We start from the raw sequence: 16,144 nt of genomic DNA on the forward strand, positions 1-16,144 counted from the left end.
TCTCATATGAGAAAACGAGTGTGAAGCAAGTGGCGTACGCGGATGACCTGTCAGGGGCCGGCAAAATAACAGACTTGAAAAAATGGTGGGGCTTAGTGAACGATAATGGTCCCATCATAGGGTACACACCCAGTGCCGCTAAGTCCGTCCTTATTGTAAAGCCTGAACACTATGACAGTGCAGTGGATAGCTTCAGTGGCAGTGGAGTTATAATAACAAAGGATGGACAGCGGCATTTGGGTGCTGCCATCGGAACAGAGGAGTTCAAGAAGGAGTACATAGGAGAGAAGGTGAAGGAGTGGATACATGAGGTGGAGGTCCTGTCTGACATGGCTAGGACTGAGCCTCATGCAGCCTACTCCGCCTACACCCACGGCTTGCAGCATCGATGGAGATTCGCCATGCGCACCATCCCAGGCATCAGCCCTCTCCTTGCACCACTGGAGGTCTCGATAAGGAACACCTTCATCCCAGCGTTACTGAGATCCCACACCATCGGAGATGGGGAGAGGGCGCTGCTCGAACTTCCACCAAGACTGGGCGGGATGGGAATCACCTCCCCTAAGAAGTTAGCGACTGTGGAGAACCTCAACTCCCTCAAGCTCACCAGGTCCCTCACAGAGAAGATCATTGCTCAGGACGCATATGGTGAAATAGCCCAAAGTGCAGTCACTGAGCAAAGACGAATTATATCTAGAGACAGGCAACAACATCAACGAAACCGTTTCGAAGACCTGATAAACATCCTGCCTGCAACCACAGTGAGAAAAATCCTCACTGCACAGGAAACGGGAGCCTCTAACTGGCTAACGTCACTGCCCATTGGAGCGAAAGGCTTCAGCCTCAACAAACAAGAATTTGTCGACGCCATTGCTCTGAGGTACGGCTGGCCGGTGGAAAGACTCCCCAGTACCTGTGTGTGTAGTTCCCCCAATGACGTCAACCACACCATGACGTGCAAAAAGGGGGGATTCGTATGTATCAGGCACGATGAGGTGAGAGATCTGACCGCCAGCATGCTCAGGGAGGTGTGCCACGATGTCTCCACTGAACCGACCCTCCTACCGCTAGACGGCGAGCACCTGCGCTACAGAACAGCCAACACCACCAACGAGGCTCGAGTCGACGTCAGCGCACGAGGGTTCTGGACAAGGGGACAGAAAGCATTCATGGACATACGGATCTTTGACCCGATGGCCGCCTGTCACCATGAACTCTCCCTGGAGAATGAGCAGAAGAAGATCCGAGCGTATGGGGAGAGAATCCAACACGTTGACCAGGGCAGCTTCACACCTCTGGTCTTCACCACATCTGGCGGGATGGGCTCCAAGGCTCAGTGCTTCTACTCAAGACTAGCCGACCTAATGGCAGAAAAGAAGCACCAGCCAAGGAGCCATGTCGTCGCATGGATGAGGTGCCGTCTTTCATTCTCCCTCCTCAGATCAGCCCTCCTGTGTCTCAGGGGGACAAGGCATTCCACTCCCATACCTGCAGATTTAAGTGGCCTTGACTGCGAGGCTACAGTGGTGGAGAGTGGCATAAGAGTAGATAGAGTAGAGGTAGAGTGAATTTATAGCTAACAACTAATGTTTATATTATAGAGTATTAGATATGGTTGGATGCCACAGTCATTAGCGAGAGTTGGGGCTAATGACCTCCAAGTAGTGGAGCCCTAATTGACGCATCAATAAACATGGGGTGGAGGTAGTAGTAGTAGTAGTAGTAATAGTAGTAGTAGTAGTAATAGTAGTAGTAGTAGTATGGTGAGCAGCAGTCAGTGCTTCCATGAGTTGATGAAATCTTACCCTAAAGTTTTGTCAATTTTACCCTAGATTCGAGTCTTTTACCCTAGATTGTCGAAGTTGCCCATTAATTGTTGATTAATGCACTCTTATCATACATAAGTTTAAATATTGTCCCCCCACCCCCAAACACACACACAGGACTACACACTACGTACAGCCACTACTGCGGCTGCTCTGTGTGGACTCGTCCTCGCAAGTGACTGACTCTGTGTGTGAACTGTGATCTAACCGAAGGTCCAAAACATGTACGCGTAGTAGACGGGTGAGTGGAGACTGGGGAGAAAGGGAATGGGGTGGGAGGGTGAAGGGATGATACAAGTCACGGGATGATTGTGTACATGAATCGAACATGAAAGAGAACCAGCCTGCCACCAGATTGGCACCATTTCAAGCACACCTATCCATAGGACGGCAGATTACCCTAAAATTACCCTAGTTTATGCATTACCCTAAACACTACCCTAAGAAGGGTCCAATTACCCTAGTTTACGGTATTTTACCCTAAAATGGAAGCACTGGCAGCAGTGAGCTCCTTGCCACTCTTTTCTCAATAGCGACACCTGGCACCTCCACACCAGGTAAAGGCTTCAGTGTTCATGTGACTGGCTCAACTCCTTTAAAAACTAAACCTTTAGGTTCCATATGATTGACTTTCGCCATCTGACCTATGTCCTGTCCCTTTCCGGTGATCAGAGGGAAGGAAACCCCGGCGTCTCCCTATCTTTCACCGTCCTGTACTCCTACCCCCATCCCCCAATCCTTCCCCCTCTCTCTCTCTCTCTCTCTCTCTCTCTCTCTCTCTCTGAGAGTGTGTGTGTGTGTGTGTGTGTGTGTGTGTGTGTGTGTGTGTGTGAGAGAGCGCCTGTCTGTCTCTCTCTCTCTCTCTCTCTCTCTCTCTCTCTCTCTCTCTCTCTCTCTCTCTCTCTCTCTCTCTCTCTCTCTCTCTCCTGTGTTTATGAAGACTACTGGATTATCATAAAATATAATAATAAAAAAAATAATAGTGATAATGATAACTAATAATAATAATGATAATAATAATAATAATAATAATAATAATAATAATAATAATAATAATAATAATAATAATAATAATAATAATAATAATAATAATAATAATAATAATAATAATAATAATAATAATAATAATAATAATAATAACAATAATAAGAAAAATAAAATAATAGTAACAATACTAATATTATAATTATTATTATTATTATTATTATTATTAATATTAATATTAATATTATTACTATTATCATTATTATTATTATTATTATTATTATTATTATTATTACTACTAATATTATTATTACTATTATTATTATTACTATTATTATTATTTATATTATTATTATTATTATTATTATTATTATTATTATTATTATTATTATTATTATGGTTATCATTATCCTAAAATCTATTATTATTAATTATCATTATTGGCATTTTTATATGACAACCCAATGGAAACTAATGGGTCATGACCAGTACTTTGAAAAAAAAAAAAAAAAAAAACGCGGCACTGGGTATGTAGGTCTTTAAGAAATCGACTCATAATTTTTAGGAGTTATCACAACACAGAGGTCTGTGAATCTAGGTAAATTGTGTGAAACCAATTCATTTAAAGATAAATTCTCGAGATATCAGTTGCTCGACCAGTGTTTTTATGAAACTGCATCATGACTCTCACTTTAAGTATCAGTCTCCCTGATTTATTTCTGTTTTATGACTCTGGTCGAACTAACTAATGTTTGCAACCCAGATTAATATCGATATCTTAAAACCATCGCAACACTCACTTTAATTGTCAGTCTTCTTGATTTACTTCTATTTTATGACTCTGGTCCAACTAGCGATCATATATATATTAATTCTTGCAACCCAGATTAATATTGATATTTTAGGACGTTCTGAGCGCTGGTACGCTGATGAAGCTTTTAATGGTAGGCCATTGATATTTAGTCAACTGTATAAAATATATGGTGTGAATGGGACAAATGTCTTGAAACTTCGTTCTCAAATGAGTTGAGATTATGGGAACATAGAAATGCAGAAGCAATAGGGAGTTCCTAAGTTTAACATATAAAGGGATGCATGATTGGGATTATTGAGGTGGACAGAATAGTGGTGAGAGAAAGAAGAAAGTCTTGTGGAAGAGATCTAACAGTGTGGCGCTTAGAAAGAGACTGAAGACAGTCAGGCAGAGGAGATAAACTGATAAGATACAAAGCTTTTGATTTCATCATATCTGATAAAACAGTGAGAGTGGAACATTTCCACCACACACATGCGAAAAGTATTGCATACATGGGTGGAGAAGACAACTGCACTTATTTAACAGTTGGGAAGGTAAGAAAAACTGGCAGAGACGGCTCAGAACACAAATCTTTATTTAACCAGAGAAGAGATATGATGTCTAGAGTTTAGATAATAAGTAAAGGACAGACAAAGAATATTCATCTTAGAAAAGGGTGACAGTGTTACGGCCCGCCCGTAACATGCATTACTACCATCACCTCCTCCGCTTGTTACCTCGTTCGCCACCTCTCCGCCTCCCTTCCACGTCACCGTCTCGTGAACCTTCCACGCCACCGTCTCGTGAACCTTCCACGTCACCGTTTCATGAAGCCCGGCTACTGTCCCGAAGTTGGATTCACGCGGCCCTTTCGACTCAACCGAAAGTGTTGAGCCAGCTCTTGGTTTTCTGGATTGGCAGTTGAGATCCAAGCCTCAACCAGTGAACACAACGCCTCTTGGTTCTGCCGTGGGATCAACCATCACCCAGCATTTCACCACTGCGACACCGCATAAGTATCACTTCCCTCGTCCGTGTTTTCCACATTGCCTCTATATAGGATTAGGATTATTGTTAGGTATTAAGTTGGGTTCTTTATTGTTGTATTTATTACTGTGTTATATGTATATGTGTATGTCATTTTCCTGTGTTTCATGTTATATATCTGTGTTTCATGTTTCTTGTTATATATGTGTCAATTTCATTATGGGTTATTAAAGTAGCTTTTAAAGTGACCCCTTTGCATTTCCTCACCAGTTGAACCTGCAGTGTTTTTTTTATTGTTATTGTTCACCGGCTCTCCGATGCCAATCTTACCAGTTTAACCGGTGAACGTAACAATTGGCGACCGTGACAGGACCATTATAACCCATGTTCAGTGTTCCATTTTTCCAGTGACTTTTTTCTGTGATTGCTTGTGTTTCTGTGGTGTTGTGACTCTGATGTGTTTTTTTCTGTGACTTACTCTGCGTGTGGTTTAAATTTACCTTTGTGCGTTCAAGTGGCTCCTTTTGGGTTAAACGTGCTTCGTGACTTTCATTGGTATCGCATAGCAGTGGTAGAGCAGGAAACCAGGTAGAAAGGCGTGTTCACCGATAGCACTTATCTCTATTTTTGCACATAGGCAGGTGTGTAATAAGTGTTATCCAAGTGTTGGGATCATCATATGTTCATGCGAACCCTCAATGCCCTCACTTCGCGGATCATTTTTCTCGCTAGTTAGAATCGGCCATTTTAACTAGTCTCTCAGACTAATCCGCCTCCTTATCAATAACAAGTCTCAGTACAATTCGCTCCTCACTCTCAAGTCTCGTAACTAGAGTAATCCGGATCCCTCTTAATGCCGTAACTCTCTAGTTTACCCCTCATTAGTGATTGTACTCATAAGTGTTTACTTAAGTATAATCTAGGTAATTTCCAAGGTTGCCTTTATTATCACTCTGCCAAGTTCCTCACTTAAGTAATTCGCTTATCATTTTTTTGTTGTGGTTTAACATCTATTTAATATGGCTTCCGCTCAGTTTAACGTTGAAGATTTTTGTGCCGACCCTTCTCTGGAACAACTTAAATATGCTAATATAAAGAAGGACCAATGGAAGACCATCGCTAAACATTTTGATGTTCCCATCACGTCTCAGATGACTAAAGAGGTCATTAAGAATGTAGTTGTTGAACATCTAGTGCAAGAAGGTCAGTTGCTAGGAAATGCCATAGAAGAGTTAACTCCCATGTCAGCCTCTACGAGGACTATAATACACAGTCCCCAGGAAGAACAGGATAAGAGTAGGATAAGTCAATGGGAAATTGAGAAGCTTAAACTAGAATACCGGATGCATGAAAACAAATGCAACTACAGGCAGAAAAAGAAGAAAAAGATGCAGAGACAGGCAGAAAAGAAGAAACAGGACAGGAACAAATGCAACTACAGGCAGAAAAGAAGAGAGAGAATTTCAGTTACAACTTAGAAGGCAGGAGAAAGAGTTAGAAATTCAGGAGTTAGCCCTACGAAATGACGCTAAGTTTAGAGGGAAGAAATAGATATAAAGAAACAGTTAGCAAGCTTTAATCCTGCTACAGCTGCTCCGCTAGTTCCCCCTTTTGATGAATCTGATGTTGACGGGTCATTTCGCGCTTTTGAGAGCATTGCTCATAGGAATAAATGGCCCAAGGATCAGTGGGTGTCTCTCCTTGTCCCTAAGCTAGTAGGAAAAGCTTATAGGGTATACAACGGCCTTAGTGATGAGGTAGAATATGAAGAGATCAAAGGTAACATTCTAGACGCCTACTCTATCACTTCTGATGGATACAGACAGCAGTTTCGAAAGTATGTGAAACCAGAGTCTCACACCTATGTTGAATTCGCTAGTGAGAAACTAAGACAATTTAAGAAATGGTTAGCCGCCCTTAACATTACCACCTTTTCGGAGTTGCTCAATCTAATGGTCCTGGAAGAATGGAAGAACAAGTTACCATTTAATATTCTGAGGCATGTGGAAGAACGGGGAGAGAGTGATCTTATGTCTGCCGCTAAAGTGGCTGATGCGTTTGCTTTGTTGATGGGATCCCTGGGTAGTAGAGGTCGTGGTTCACTGTCTAATGTTAGGTCCTCCTTTGGGGAAGGTTTTGGGGCGCGGGTGGTAAGCCAACCGGATTCTCGCCAAATGCATATAATTCCCCCTGGTGTACATACTGTAAGAAGCCAGGTCACACGATCCAGAAATGTAGACACCCAAATTGCAAGGGTTCTCAACGTCAATTTTCTTTTGTGTCCCCTAGACCTAACACATTTGAGAACAAGAAACCAGTGGCCCTAGCTAACCCTGTCAACTCTCCTCTAGAACTTTATGACTCGTACATGTATCAAGGTAAAGTGTCCCTGACTGATGGTAAAGACAAGGCAATAAATATCAAGGTTCTGCGTGATACAGGTGCTGCCCAATCCATCTTAAGGGAAGATGTCATCCCTAACATCAAACAGGCTTTCACTGGGGAGAAGGTGATCCTTACAGGTCTCGAATCACAGCTCTCCTATCCCTTGGCTAATATTAGCTTACAGTGCCCGTTCATTTCAGGAGAGGTTGAGGTAGCCATTAAACCTGGTGAACTGCCAGTACCGGGGTACATCTTGTACTGGGTAATGATCTTGCGGGTAACTTGGCTGTTCCAAACTTAATTGTTCTTGATTCTCCCTTAACAGAAAGTCCCACTAAGACCCTGGACGAAACATCCCTCACTTCTTCCCAGTGTGTGCAGTCACCAGGTCTCAGTCCAAGTCCCCTGCCCTTTCATCACCTCCTCCACCAATGATTGCCTCTACTGACAACTTGTATAATAACATCATTTCAAAGGAGAATTTGATTAATGCTCAGGAACAGGATCTCACTTTGGCTAAGATCAGACATGTGGCCAGTGAGACAAAGGATATGTCTAAATTGCCTTGTTTTTATTATCAGGAAGGAGTCCTGATGCGTGCCTACAGACCTCCTGAACTGAAACAACTAGACACCTGGTCAGAAACACATCAAGTTGTCATCCCTTGTCTGTAAGACCAGCCATTATAGAACTAGCTCATGATGGATTGTCAGGTCATCTAGGCATCCAAAAAACCTACAAGAAGGCTCTTCAACATTTTTTTGGCCAGGAATGAAAAAGGATGTGTCACACTATGTAAAAACATGTCACATATGTCAAGTTGTGGGTAAGCCTAACGAACGCCTTGTGCCAGCTCCTCTGACGCCTATTCCAGTTCAGACGGAGCCCTTCGAAAAGATCATACTAGACTGCGTAGGGCCCTTACCCAAAACCAAACGAGGGAATCAGTATTTGTTAACCCTCATGGATCCCACTACCAGGTACCCTGAAGCATTCCTCTTAAGAACATCACATCAAAGACCATTGTAAAACATCTAATACATTTTTTCACCTCGGTAGGAATTCCAAAACAAATTCAGTCTGACAAGGGTAGCAATTTCACTAGCCATTTTTTCCAACAGATAGTGAATGAGCTAAACATCGACCATGTTACCTCCTCGGCTTACCACCCCAATCCCAAGGCTGTCTGGAGCGGTTTCACCAAACATTAAAATCCATGATGAAGAAGTATTGCTTGGAGCATCAAGGAGACTGGGATGAAAGTATTTCTTTCCTTCTCTTCGCTTTAAGAGAATCTCCTCAAGATTCTTTAGGTTACTCCCTTTGAATTACTCTATGGTAGACAGATCAGGGGCCTCTCAAAATATTAAAGGATCAATGGTTTACTCAAAATACTCCTTCAAGCCCCAGTGTGTCTGACTACATCAGTAACCTTAAGAATAAAATCAGTGAAGTCAGATCTTTGCTAAATCAAACTTCCTCAAATCTCAAACTAAAATGCAACAGAATTCTCTTCCCAAATCTGTCATGAGAAGTTTCAAACCAGGAGACAAGGTTTTACTTTTTCTCCCACTCCAGGCAATGCTCTTCACAGTAAGTTCATGGGACCTTATGTTGTGGCTCAAAACTAAGTCCATTAAATTATGTGGTCCACACTCCTGACCGTCGTAAGGATTCCCAACTTGTTCATATTAATCTAATGAAACCTTACCACTCCAGAGAACCAGAGGACGACTTGTCTCGCGCTGTACCTGTATGTCTGATAGGAAGGAGTCTGGTCCTGTGCCCCCGAGGAAGAGTCCGACATCGAATTCCTCTTCTCGTCACCTAAAGGACGCCCCTCAAACAGCCAAATCATGTCCAACCTGATGAGGTGTTTGTTTCCTTAACACCTTCACAACAGTCTGATCTTAAAAGTTATTGCTAGACTTTTCTGAAATCACAGGTGACCTTCCAGGAGTTTGTAATACTATCCAACATGACATAAGATTAACATCTAACGACATCAAGCCTATAAGACAACCAGCCTATCGCATTTCACCCATTAAAAAAGACTTGATGAAAAAAAGAGGTAGACTATCTGCTCTGTCATCACCTTGCAGAACCTAGTATATCTCCTGGGCTTCTCCTGCCTGTTAACATCTAAGCCAGATGGTAGTAGTCGATTTTGCACCGACTACCGGAAATTAAATAAAGTGACGGTGCCAGACTCCTACCCATTGCCCTTGATAGAGGACCTTATAGATAGTATAGGAGTAGCCAAATTTGTAACCACTATAGACTTGCTTAAAGGTTACTACCAGATTCCCTCTCGGACGAGGCCCAAATAATATCCGCCTTCATCACTCCCTTCGGACTATACCAATACACAGTGATGCCCTTTGCGTTGTCTAATGCTCCCGCCACCTTCCAGAGGGCTATAAATTACATAACTCAGGACTTGGAGGGCAACATCTACTTCACCGACCTGTTCCTGGCGGCACCTTCCTCACCTACGGCACGGAGGTCATCAACTTCCCTGACATGGACCCCGAGAAGCGCATCGATCCCATGACACGCATCTTCCCCAGAGTCACCAAGTGCACCTTCAGGAAGTTCGGCCTTCGGGAACCATCGAGACCCACGACACCATGTGTGTGCTGGCGGTTAACATCATCAACGAGAAGATCTACATTTTCATCTGGTTCTGGCTGGTCTCTCTCACCACCATCACCGCTGTCTGGCTCGTGTATCGCCTCCTCGTCATCGTCTCCTCCGATGTGCGCTTCAAGCTTCTGCAGGTTCTTCCTTTGCGAGGTGCTGTGTCTGGTGGTGGGGTGGACAACATCATCGCCGACGCCTTATCAAGATCTCCTGTCTCACCTCCTTCATGAGCCCATTACGGAGGTCTTAGGGGGGAGGAAATGTTACGGCCCGCCCGTAACATGCATTACTACCATCACCTCCTCCGCTTGTTACCTCGTTCGCCACCTCTCCGCCTCCCTTCCACGTCACCGTCTCGTGAACCTTCCACGCCACCGTCTCGTGAACCTTCCACGTCACCGTTTCATGAAGCCCGGCTACTGTCCCGAAGTTGGATTCACGCGGCCCTTTCGACTCAACCGAAAGTGTTGAGCCAGCTCTTGGTTTTCTGGATTGGCAGTTGAGATCCAAGCCTCAACCAGTGAACACAACGCCTCTTGGTTCTGCCGTGGGATCAACCATCACCCAGCATTTCACCACTGCGACACCGCATAAGTATCACTTCCCTCGTCCGTGTTTTCCACATTGCCTCTATATAGGATTAGGATTATTGTTAGGTATTAAGTTGGGTTCTTTATTGTTGTATTTATTACTGTGTTATATGTATATGTGTATGTCATTTTCCTGTGTTTCATGTTATATATCTGTGTTTCATGTTTCTTGTTATATATGTGTCAATTTCATTATGGGTTATTAAAGTAGCTTTTAAAGTGACCCCTTTGCATTTCCTCACCAGTTGAACCTGCAGTGTTTTTTTTATTGTTATTGTTCACCGGCTCTCCGATGCCAATCTTACCAGTTTAACCGGTGAACGTAACATATATATATATATATATATATATATATATATATATATATATATATATATATATATATATATATATATATATATATATATATTTTACAGAGGCGGGAAGAAAGAAGACAGCTAGCTAAAAGAAAGTGGGTGGGAAGAGAAAGGGTGAAAGAAAGTGGGAGAAAGATAGTTTGTGGGCTAGCCACATTACTAATTTTGTTTATTTTATATGTATTATTTAGTAACATTACGTAAAACTAGTTACATAACATACACCGAGACTTCACTCCAACATTATTAATTACTTAACCTTATTACAAATTTGTTCACAAATTCATACAATCATCCAAACAGCCACAAATGTGCCTTCAGAACCACAGCTGTCCCTAAGACTCAGACTTCTGGCGAAGGTAATTCAGCCTCTTTTAGTGTGATTGAGAGAGAGAGAGAGAGAGAGAGAGAGAGAGAGAGAGAGAGAGAGAGAGAGAGAGAGAGAGAGAGAGAGAGAGAGAGAGAGAGAGAGAATATATATATGTACATAAATTTCCATGAGATGTAATTCAGGACAGACCTTCCCAGAAGGAACACAATTAATCCCTAACATTCCGACTGCAGGGCACTGTAACCTAGAATGAGTAATATGAACAGTGTAAAAATATGAATTTTGTTGCAACCAAAGCAATTAATTGAATTCGTGGTTAACAATGAGTGAGTTTGTTGTATGAGTACATATTATCAACGACAAAAACAAAAGATCAAAATTAAATAGAAGGAATTCTGCATCATCCTCATCTCGTCTTCATCCTTTGGCAATCGTCCTTGTCCGTCCTCGTCCTCTTCCGCTTCCACATCCGATGACAACCTGTGAAAACTAAAAAGAAAATTAAAAATGTCACGTAATAATTGCCTGTGATGGTTCCGAGCTAATCATGTGACTACTTTTAGGGAACCACGTGTGTGTGTTATCGCGTGGAGTCACTTGTATTTCGAAGTGGTCGCTTTCACAGGCTCGTATGGCTTCCCAGATTTTCCTTGCCTTATGATAGTTGGAGATATTTAGAGGAGTAATATTGTATTTGTTACGTAACTGCTCGGTATTCAGTACCCCAGGCTCATTGGAATGAATAAATCGTACTGCTATATTGAGAACAGTCTGCAATTTTCTTTTCTGTGTTGCTGACGCCACACAAATAGGAATGGATGGATATTCCAGTACAGGAATACGTAATGTTTTGACCAATATCGCTTTCATTTTTGGTGTTAAGTTCCGAAAGCGTCTTAATTGAGTTAATATACCTCCCCTTTTTAAAAGTTTTGGTAATGTGGCCTACAAATCCAGTAACAGAAATGTTTAGACCCAAAAAGTTTCCCTGTGTTGGCAGTTTCAATTTCTTTCCCGTTAACAGTAATTTTCTTAGATTTCATTTGAGCAATAGGTATTATTTTTAATTTCTCTTCACTTGTTTTGATTTTCCATTTCCTTTTAAATTTATTAATTCTTTCAATGTCATGTTCAACTTTCTGCAACACCAAAAACTCACTGCAGAAGTGAACATTGGCACACAAGTACATGTGTAATACTACATTCTTCTTCTTTATGTAGGAGGCTCACTCACCAAAAGGACACACACACACACACACACACACACACACACACACACACACACACACACACACACACACACACACACACACACCATTCCCAAAAGACGTGGTGAGAATCATCGAACTCACTCTCTCTCTCTCTCTCTCTCTCTCTCTCTCTCTCTCTCTCTCTCTCTCTCTCTCTCTCTCTCTCTCTTTTAGAAACGGAAATGATTGCATTAGGCGCCGCAGCAGCTTAGGTCATATGGCACCGCTAGGGTTAACGGGACAACACTACATCTCCCACTGGGCAACTAGGTTTGGTAAGAATTCCAATCCGGGCCGCCTACACCGGAGGCCCGAACACGAGCCGCCTTAACCAACTACGCCATCCTCTCTCTCTCTCTCTCTCTCTCTCTCTCTCGAAGACCATCACCAGCGTGTCTGCCTCGGTTCCCACTGCACACCACCTATACGTGGACGGTTCACTGCAGGCGGACGGGACTGCAGCGTGTGCCGTGTTCTCCTCTACTGTGGAGCCCCCACGGGGGGATGGGTGGGTTGGCCGTCGTTTACCCAACGCGTCGAGTTCCATCTACTGTGAGCTCAATGGCCTATTGGACGCTGTTACCATCCTTACTGAGAGGGGACTGGACGGGGTGATCGTCTGTGACTCTAAGTCTGCCCTTCACGCCCTTTCATCTCCAAGACCTGCTTATGACCATGTAGTGCGAGACATATTGTGTCGGCTGGCCACTGCCCGTGACAGTGCTTTAGTTGTGTCCTTTCTATGGGTGCCGTCTCACGTGGGACTCACGGCTAATGATACTGTGGACGGTCTTGCTAAGGCTGCGTGTGGTCTCCCCTTGCCTGCAGTGCGTGCCGCGCCCTCCTTACGGTGCTACAGAAATACACTGTTTTCTGCTGTTAATGTCCTGACAGTGAATCGTAGGAACACCGAGCGTGCTGATAGTGTATCCATCCATACAGCATTATGACAACTTCATTGACACCACGCACAAATATCGCCGCCACGGACACATGGTCCGCAGACACGATGTCATAAGTGCTAGGCTTAGATTAGGTTACCGACCAGTGTGGCAGGTTTCCCAGGCTGAGGATGTGCCTCACTATTCCACCTGTAAGTTGTGTCATCTTGCCAACGCCAATACCCTCGAACATTATTGTCTTGCGTGCCCCACAGTGAGAGACTTGCTACCACAAGGACAGGATTTAATATCTGTATGTAAATATCTCCTTCTGAATGATAACTTGGATTTGATGCTCATGAGACATCAATATTTTGGTGGTTACTAAATGTAAATATTTAAGTTTTCTAATTTGTGTGTGTGTGTGTGTGTGTGTGTGTGTGTGTGTGTGTGTGTGTGTGTGTCTGGATTCCAGTGTGTCCTGCGAGACATGTTTACTGTTACAAATGTGAATATTTTAGTTTTCTACACACACACACACACACACGCGCGCGCGCGCGTGTGTGTGTGTGTGTGTGTGTGTGTGTGTGTGTGTATGTGTGTGTTTATTTTTTTGGGATTCCAATGTGTCCTGTGAGACACGCTTATACTGTATACATTAATGTATATTTTGGTTTGCCGCCATATGGGCGTAATAAATTTATCAAATAAAAATCTCTCTCTCTCTCTCTCTCTCTCTCTCTCTCTCTCTCTCTCTCTCTCTCTCTCTCTCTCTCTCTCTCTCTCTCTCTCTCTCTCTCTCTCTCTCTCTCTCTCTTTTCCTTCACTGCCCTAAGGAATAGCACTTCAACATGAGACCAATAGAGGTCGTTCAAGGTCATCCTTGGACCTGCCTACAGATCCTACGAGGACGCCCTGACCTGCCTGAGTCTGCCGAGGCTGGCCACAAGACACCAGGAAGCCTTGGAAAAATTTGGGGAAGGGCTGCTGCATCATCCACGCCTCCGCCACCTGCTACCCTCAGACGTGCCTCTCCCTGCCCGCGCCACCCGACACCAGAATCGCGTGGCGCCCTTTAGAGCACCGCGCACGAACCGGTACCACCTTAGCGCGGTGCCCACTATGGTGCGAGCCAAAATAAATAAATCAATTAAATCAATAAGTTAATTCTAGGTTAAGTTAGAGTCATAGTTAGGTTAAGGATTTCATTGTTTTAATGTCCCCCCCCTGTACATTTTCAGTGTAAACTTTTTGTGGCACTGCCAAATTAATAAACCGTATATTATTATTATTATTATTATTATTTTATCACACACACACACACACGCATACACATACACACACACACACACACACACACACACACACACACACACACACGGCGCGGTAGCTCAGTGGTTAGAGCGCTGGCTTCACAAGTCAGATGACCGGGGTTCGATTCCCCGGCCTGGTGGAGATATTTGGATGTGTCTCCTTTCACGTGTAGCCCCTGTTCACCTAGCAGTGAGTAGGTACGGGATGTAAATCGAGGAGTTGTGACCTTGTTGTCCCGGTGTGTGGTGTGTGCCTGGTCTCAGGCCTATCCGAAGATCGGAAACAATGAGCTCTGAGCTCGTTCTGTAGGGTAACGTCTGGCTGTCTCGTCAGAGACTGCAGCAGATCAAACAGTGAATTACACACACACACACACACACACACACACACACACACACACACACACACACACACACAAACACACACTCACACGTCATGTGTTTGTCTGAAGTGACTACTTTCCGCGCTCCTGCCCCGTGGGAGCTATGCACCATCACCTTGTTGACGACAATGCCCCTGCAAGCCAGCAAGGTCCTCTGCTTCCCCAAGGAGATGCAGTAGCGCACCCTCACCACCATGGAGGAGGTGAGTGAACCAGGCAGCGCTGGGTACTTCAGCCGGGGCTCCGTGGATCCTGCCAGCGGCACGACGGCCGCTGCGGCCGTCACGGGGGACACACAGCTGTCGTGGAGGACATCCACCCACTGCTCCACCCTCTAGAGGGAGCTGGTAGCCATCCTCCACGCCTTACTGCACTCCCACCACCATTCCAGAGGTGACAGTAGTCATGTACACCGACTCCCGAGCGGCGGTGCAGGTGCTGCAGCAGCAACATCCCTGCCAGCAACAACGTGCAGCTGTCACCTCCATACTGGGCAACCTGCACAGCCAGGTTGCACTGGATCCCCAGTTACGTGGGGATAAGGGGCAACTACGTCGCTGACGGGACTGTCAAACGAGCTGCCGCAGGCCCCGCCATCGCCAGGCACGTGCCGCCCAGTCGGGAGGAGAGCCATGGCCCAATGCACCCTGCAGGCACACCGGGAGCTAGAAGGCAGCAAGAGGCAGGCGGCCTAGCTGGTACACCGCCGCCACCGGCTATCACCCCCTTGACGCCGCCCAGAGAGGACGGCGTGCTGCGGCAGCGAATATGGGTTGGCCACCCCACCTGGGAACAGCTGAGCGAGGGCTTTGTTAGACAGAAGTTAGCCCACTGTGGGGGGCACAATCGCCTTCCACTGGCTCACTACCTCCTGTCCTGCCCCGCCACCGCCCGACTCACATCAGGGTAACCTACACCCACCCACAATCCCGCCGGCGGTCTCTCGTGCAGTGGCCAGGTGAAGGCTGCCTGCCACATCCCCCAGAGACCTGCTGCTGGAGGTGGGAGAGCAACACCCCCTCCTCCATGACCTCACCGCGCCTCACAGCCACCTCACTCACTCTCACACAGAAAGAATGGAGTCCCCTCACTGGCGGACTGTACACACTATATAGATACACAGTGTAGCATTTTTTGTTGTGTAAATGCAGGTATATTTGGTACAATAAACCAAGACAAACATGTTACTATTGTTATTATTAACATTATTATTATTATTATTATTATTATTATTATTATTATTATTATTATTATTATTATTATCATTATTATTATTACTATTATTATCATTATTACTATTATCATTGTTATTATTATTATCATTATTATTATTATTATCATTATCATTATTATTATGGCACCAGTAGTAGCAGCAGCAGCAGCAGTAGTAGTAGTAGTAGTAGTAGTAGCAGTAGTAGC

At 44.3% G+C, this 16,144-nt stretch overlaps 1 protein-coding gene across 3 annotated transcripts; it reads left to right on the forward strand.

The window, feature by feature from the left end:
• The first annotated feature begins 4,079 nt into the window (after window positions 1–4,079).
• LOC123509096 lies at window positions 4,080–14,052 on the forward strand. Of its 3 annotated transcripts, none has more exons than XR_006676120.1 (2): window positions 4,080–4,160; window positions 13,866–14,052. XR_006676120.1 is itself a non-coding variant. In XM_045263236.1 (2 exons), the coding sequence occupies exons 1-2, from the start codon at window positions 4,119–4,121 to the stop codon at window positions 13,096–13,098; spliced, it is 612 nt and encodes a 203-aa protein (XP_045119171.1). In that variant the 5' UTR covers window positions 4,114–4,118; the 3' UTR covers window positions 13,099–13,474. The 3 variants fall into 3 exon arrangements, 1 of the variants encoding a protein (XP_045119171.1); XM_045263236.1 differs by lacking the exon at window positions 13,866–14,052 and adding an exon at window positions 12,529–13,474 and having other exon boundaries at window positions 4,114–4,160; XR_006676121.1 differs by lacking the exon at window positions 13,866–14,052 and adding an exon at window positions 12,323–13,474 and having other exon boundaries at window positions 4,123–4,160.
• The last annotated feature ends 2,092 nt before the right edge of the window (window positions 14,053–16,144 follow it).

This window comes from Portunus trituberculatus, chromosome 26, assembly GCF_017591435.1.
Source record: "Portunus trituberculatus isolate SZX2019 chromosome 26, ASM1759143v1, whole genome shotgun sequence".
Lineage (NCBI taxonomy): Eukaryota > Metazoa > Arthropoda > Malacostraca > Decapoda > Portunidae > Portunus > Portunus trituberculatus.

What these genes read in the sequence shown, in the direction of transcription:
- LOC123509096 (XM_045263236.1), top strand. Translation starts at nt 4,119, where the DNA reads ATGGGTGGAGAAGACAACTGCACTTATTTAACAGTTGGGAAG. An exon ending in CTTATTTAACAGTTGGGAAG is followed by an intron (nt 4,161 to 12,528) that starts GTAAGAAAAACT and finishes TCTCTCTCGAAG; the next exon opens with ACCATCACCAGCGTGTCTGC.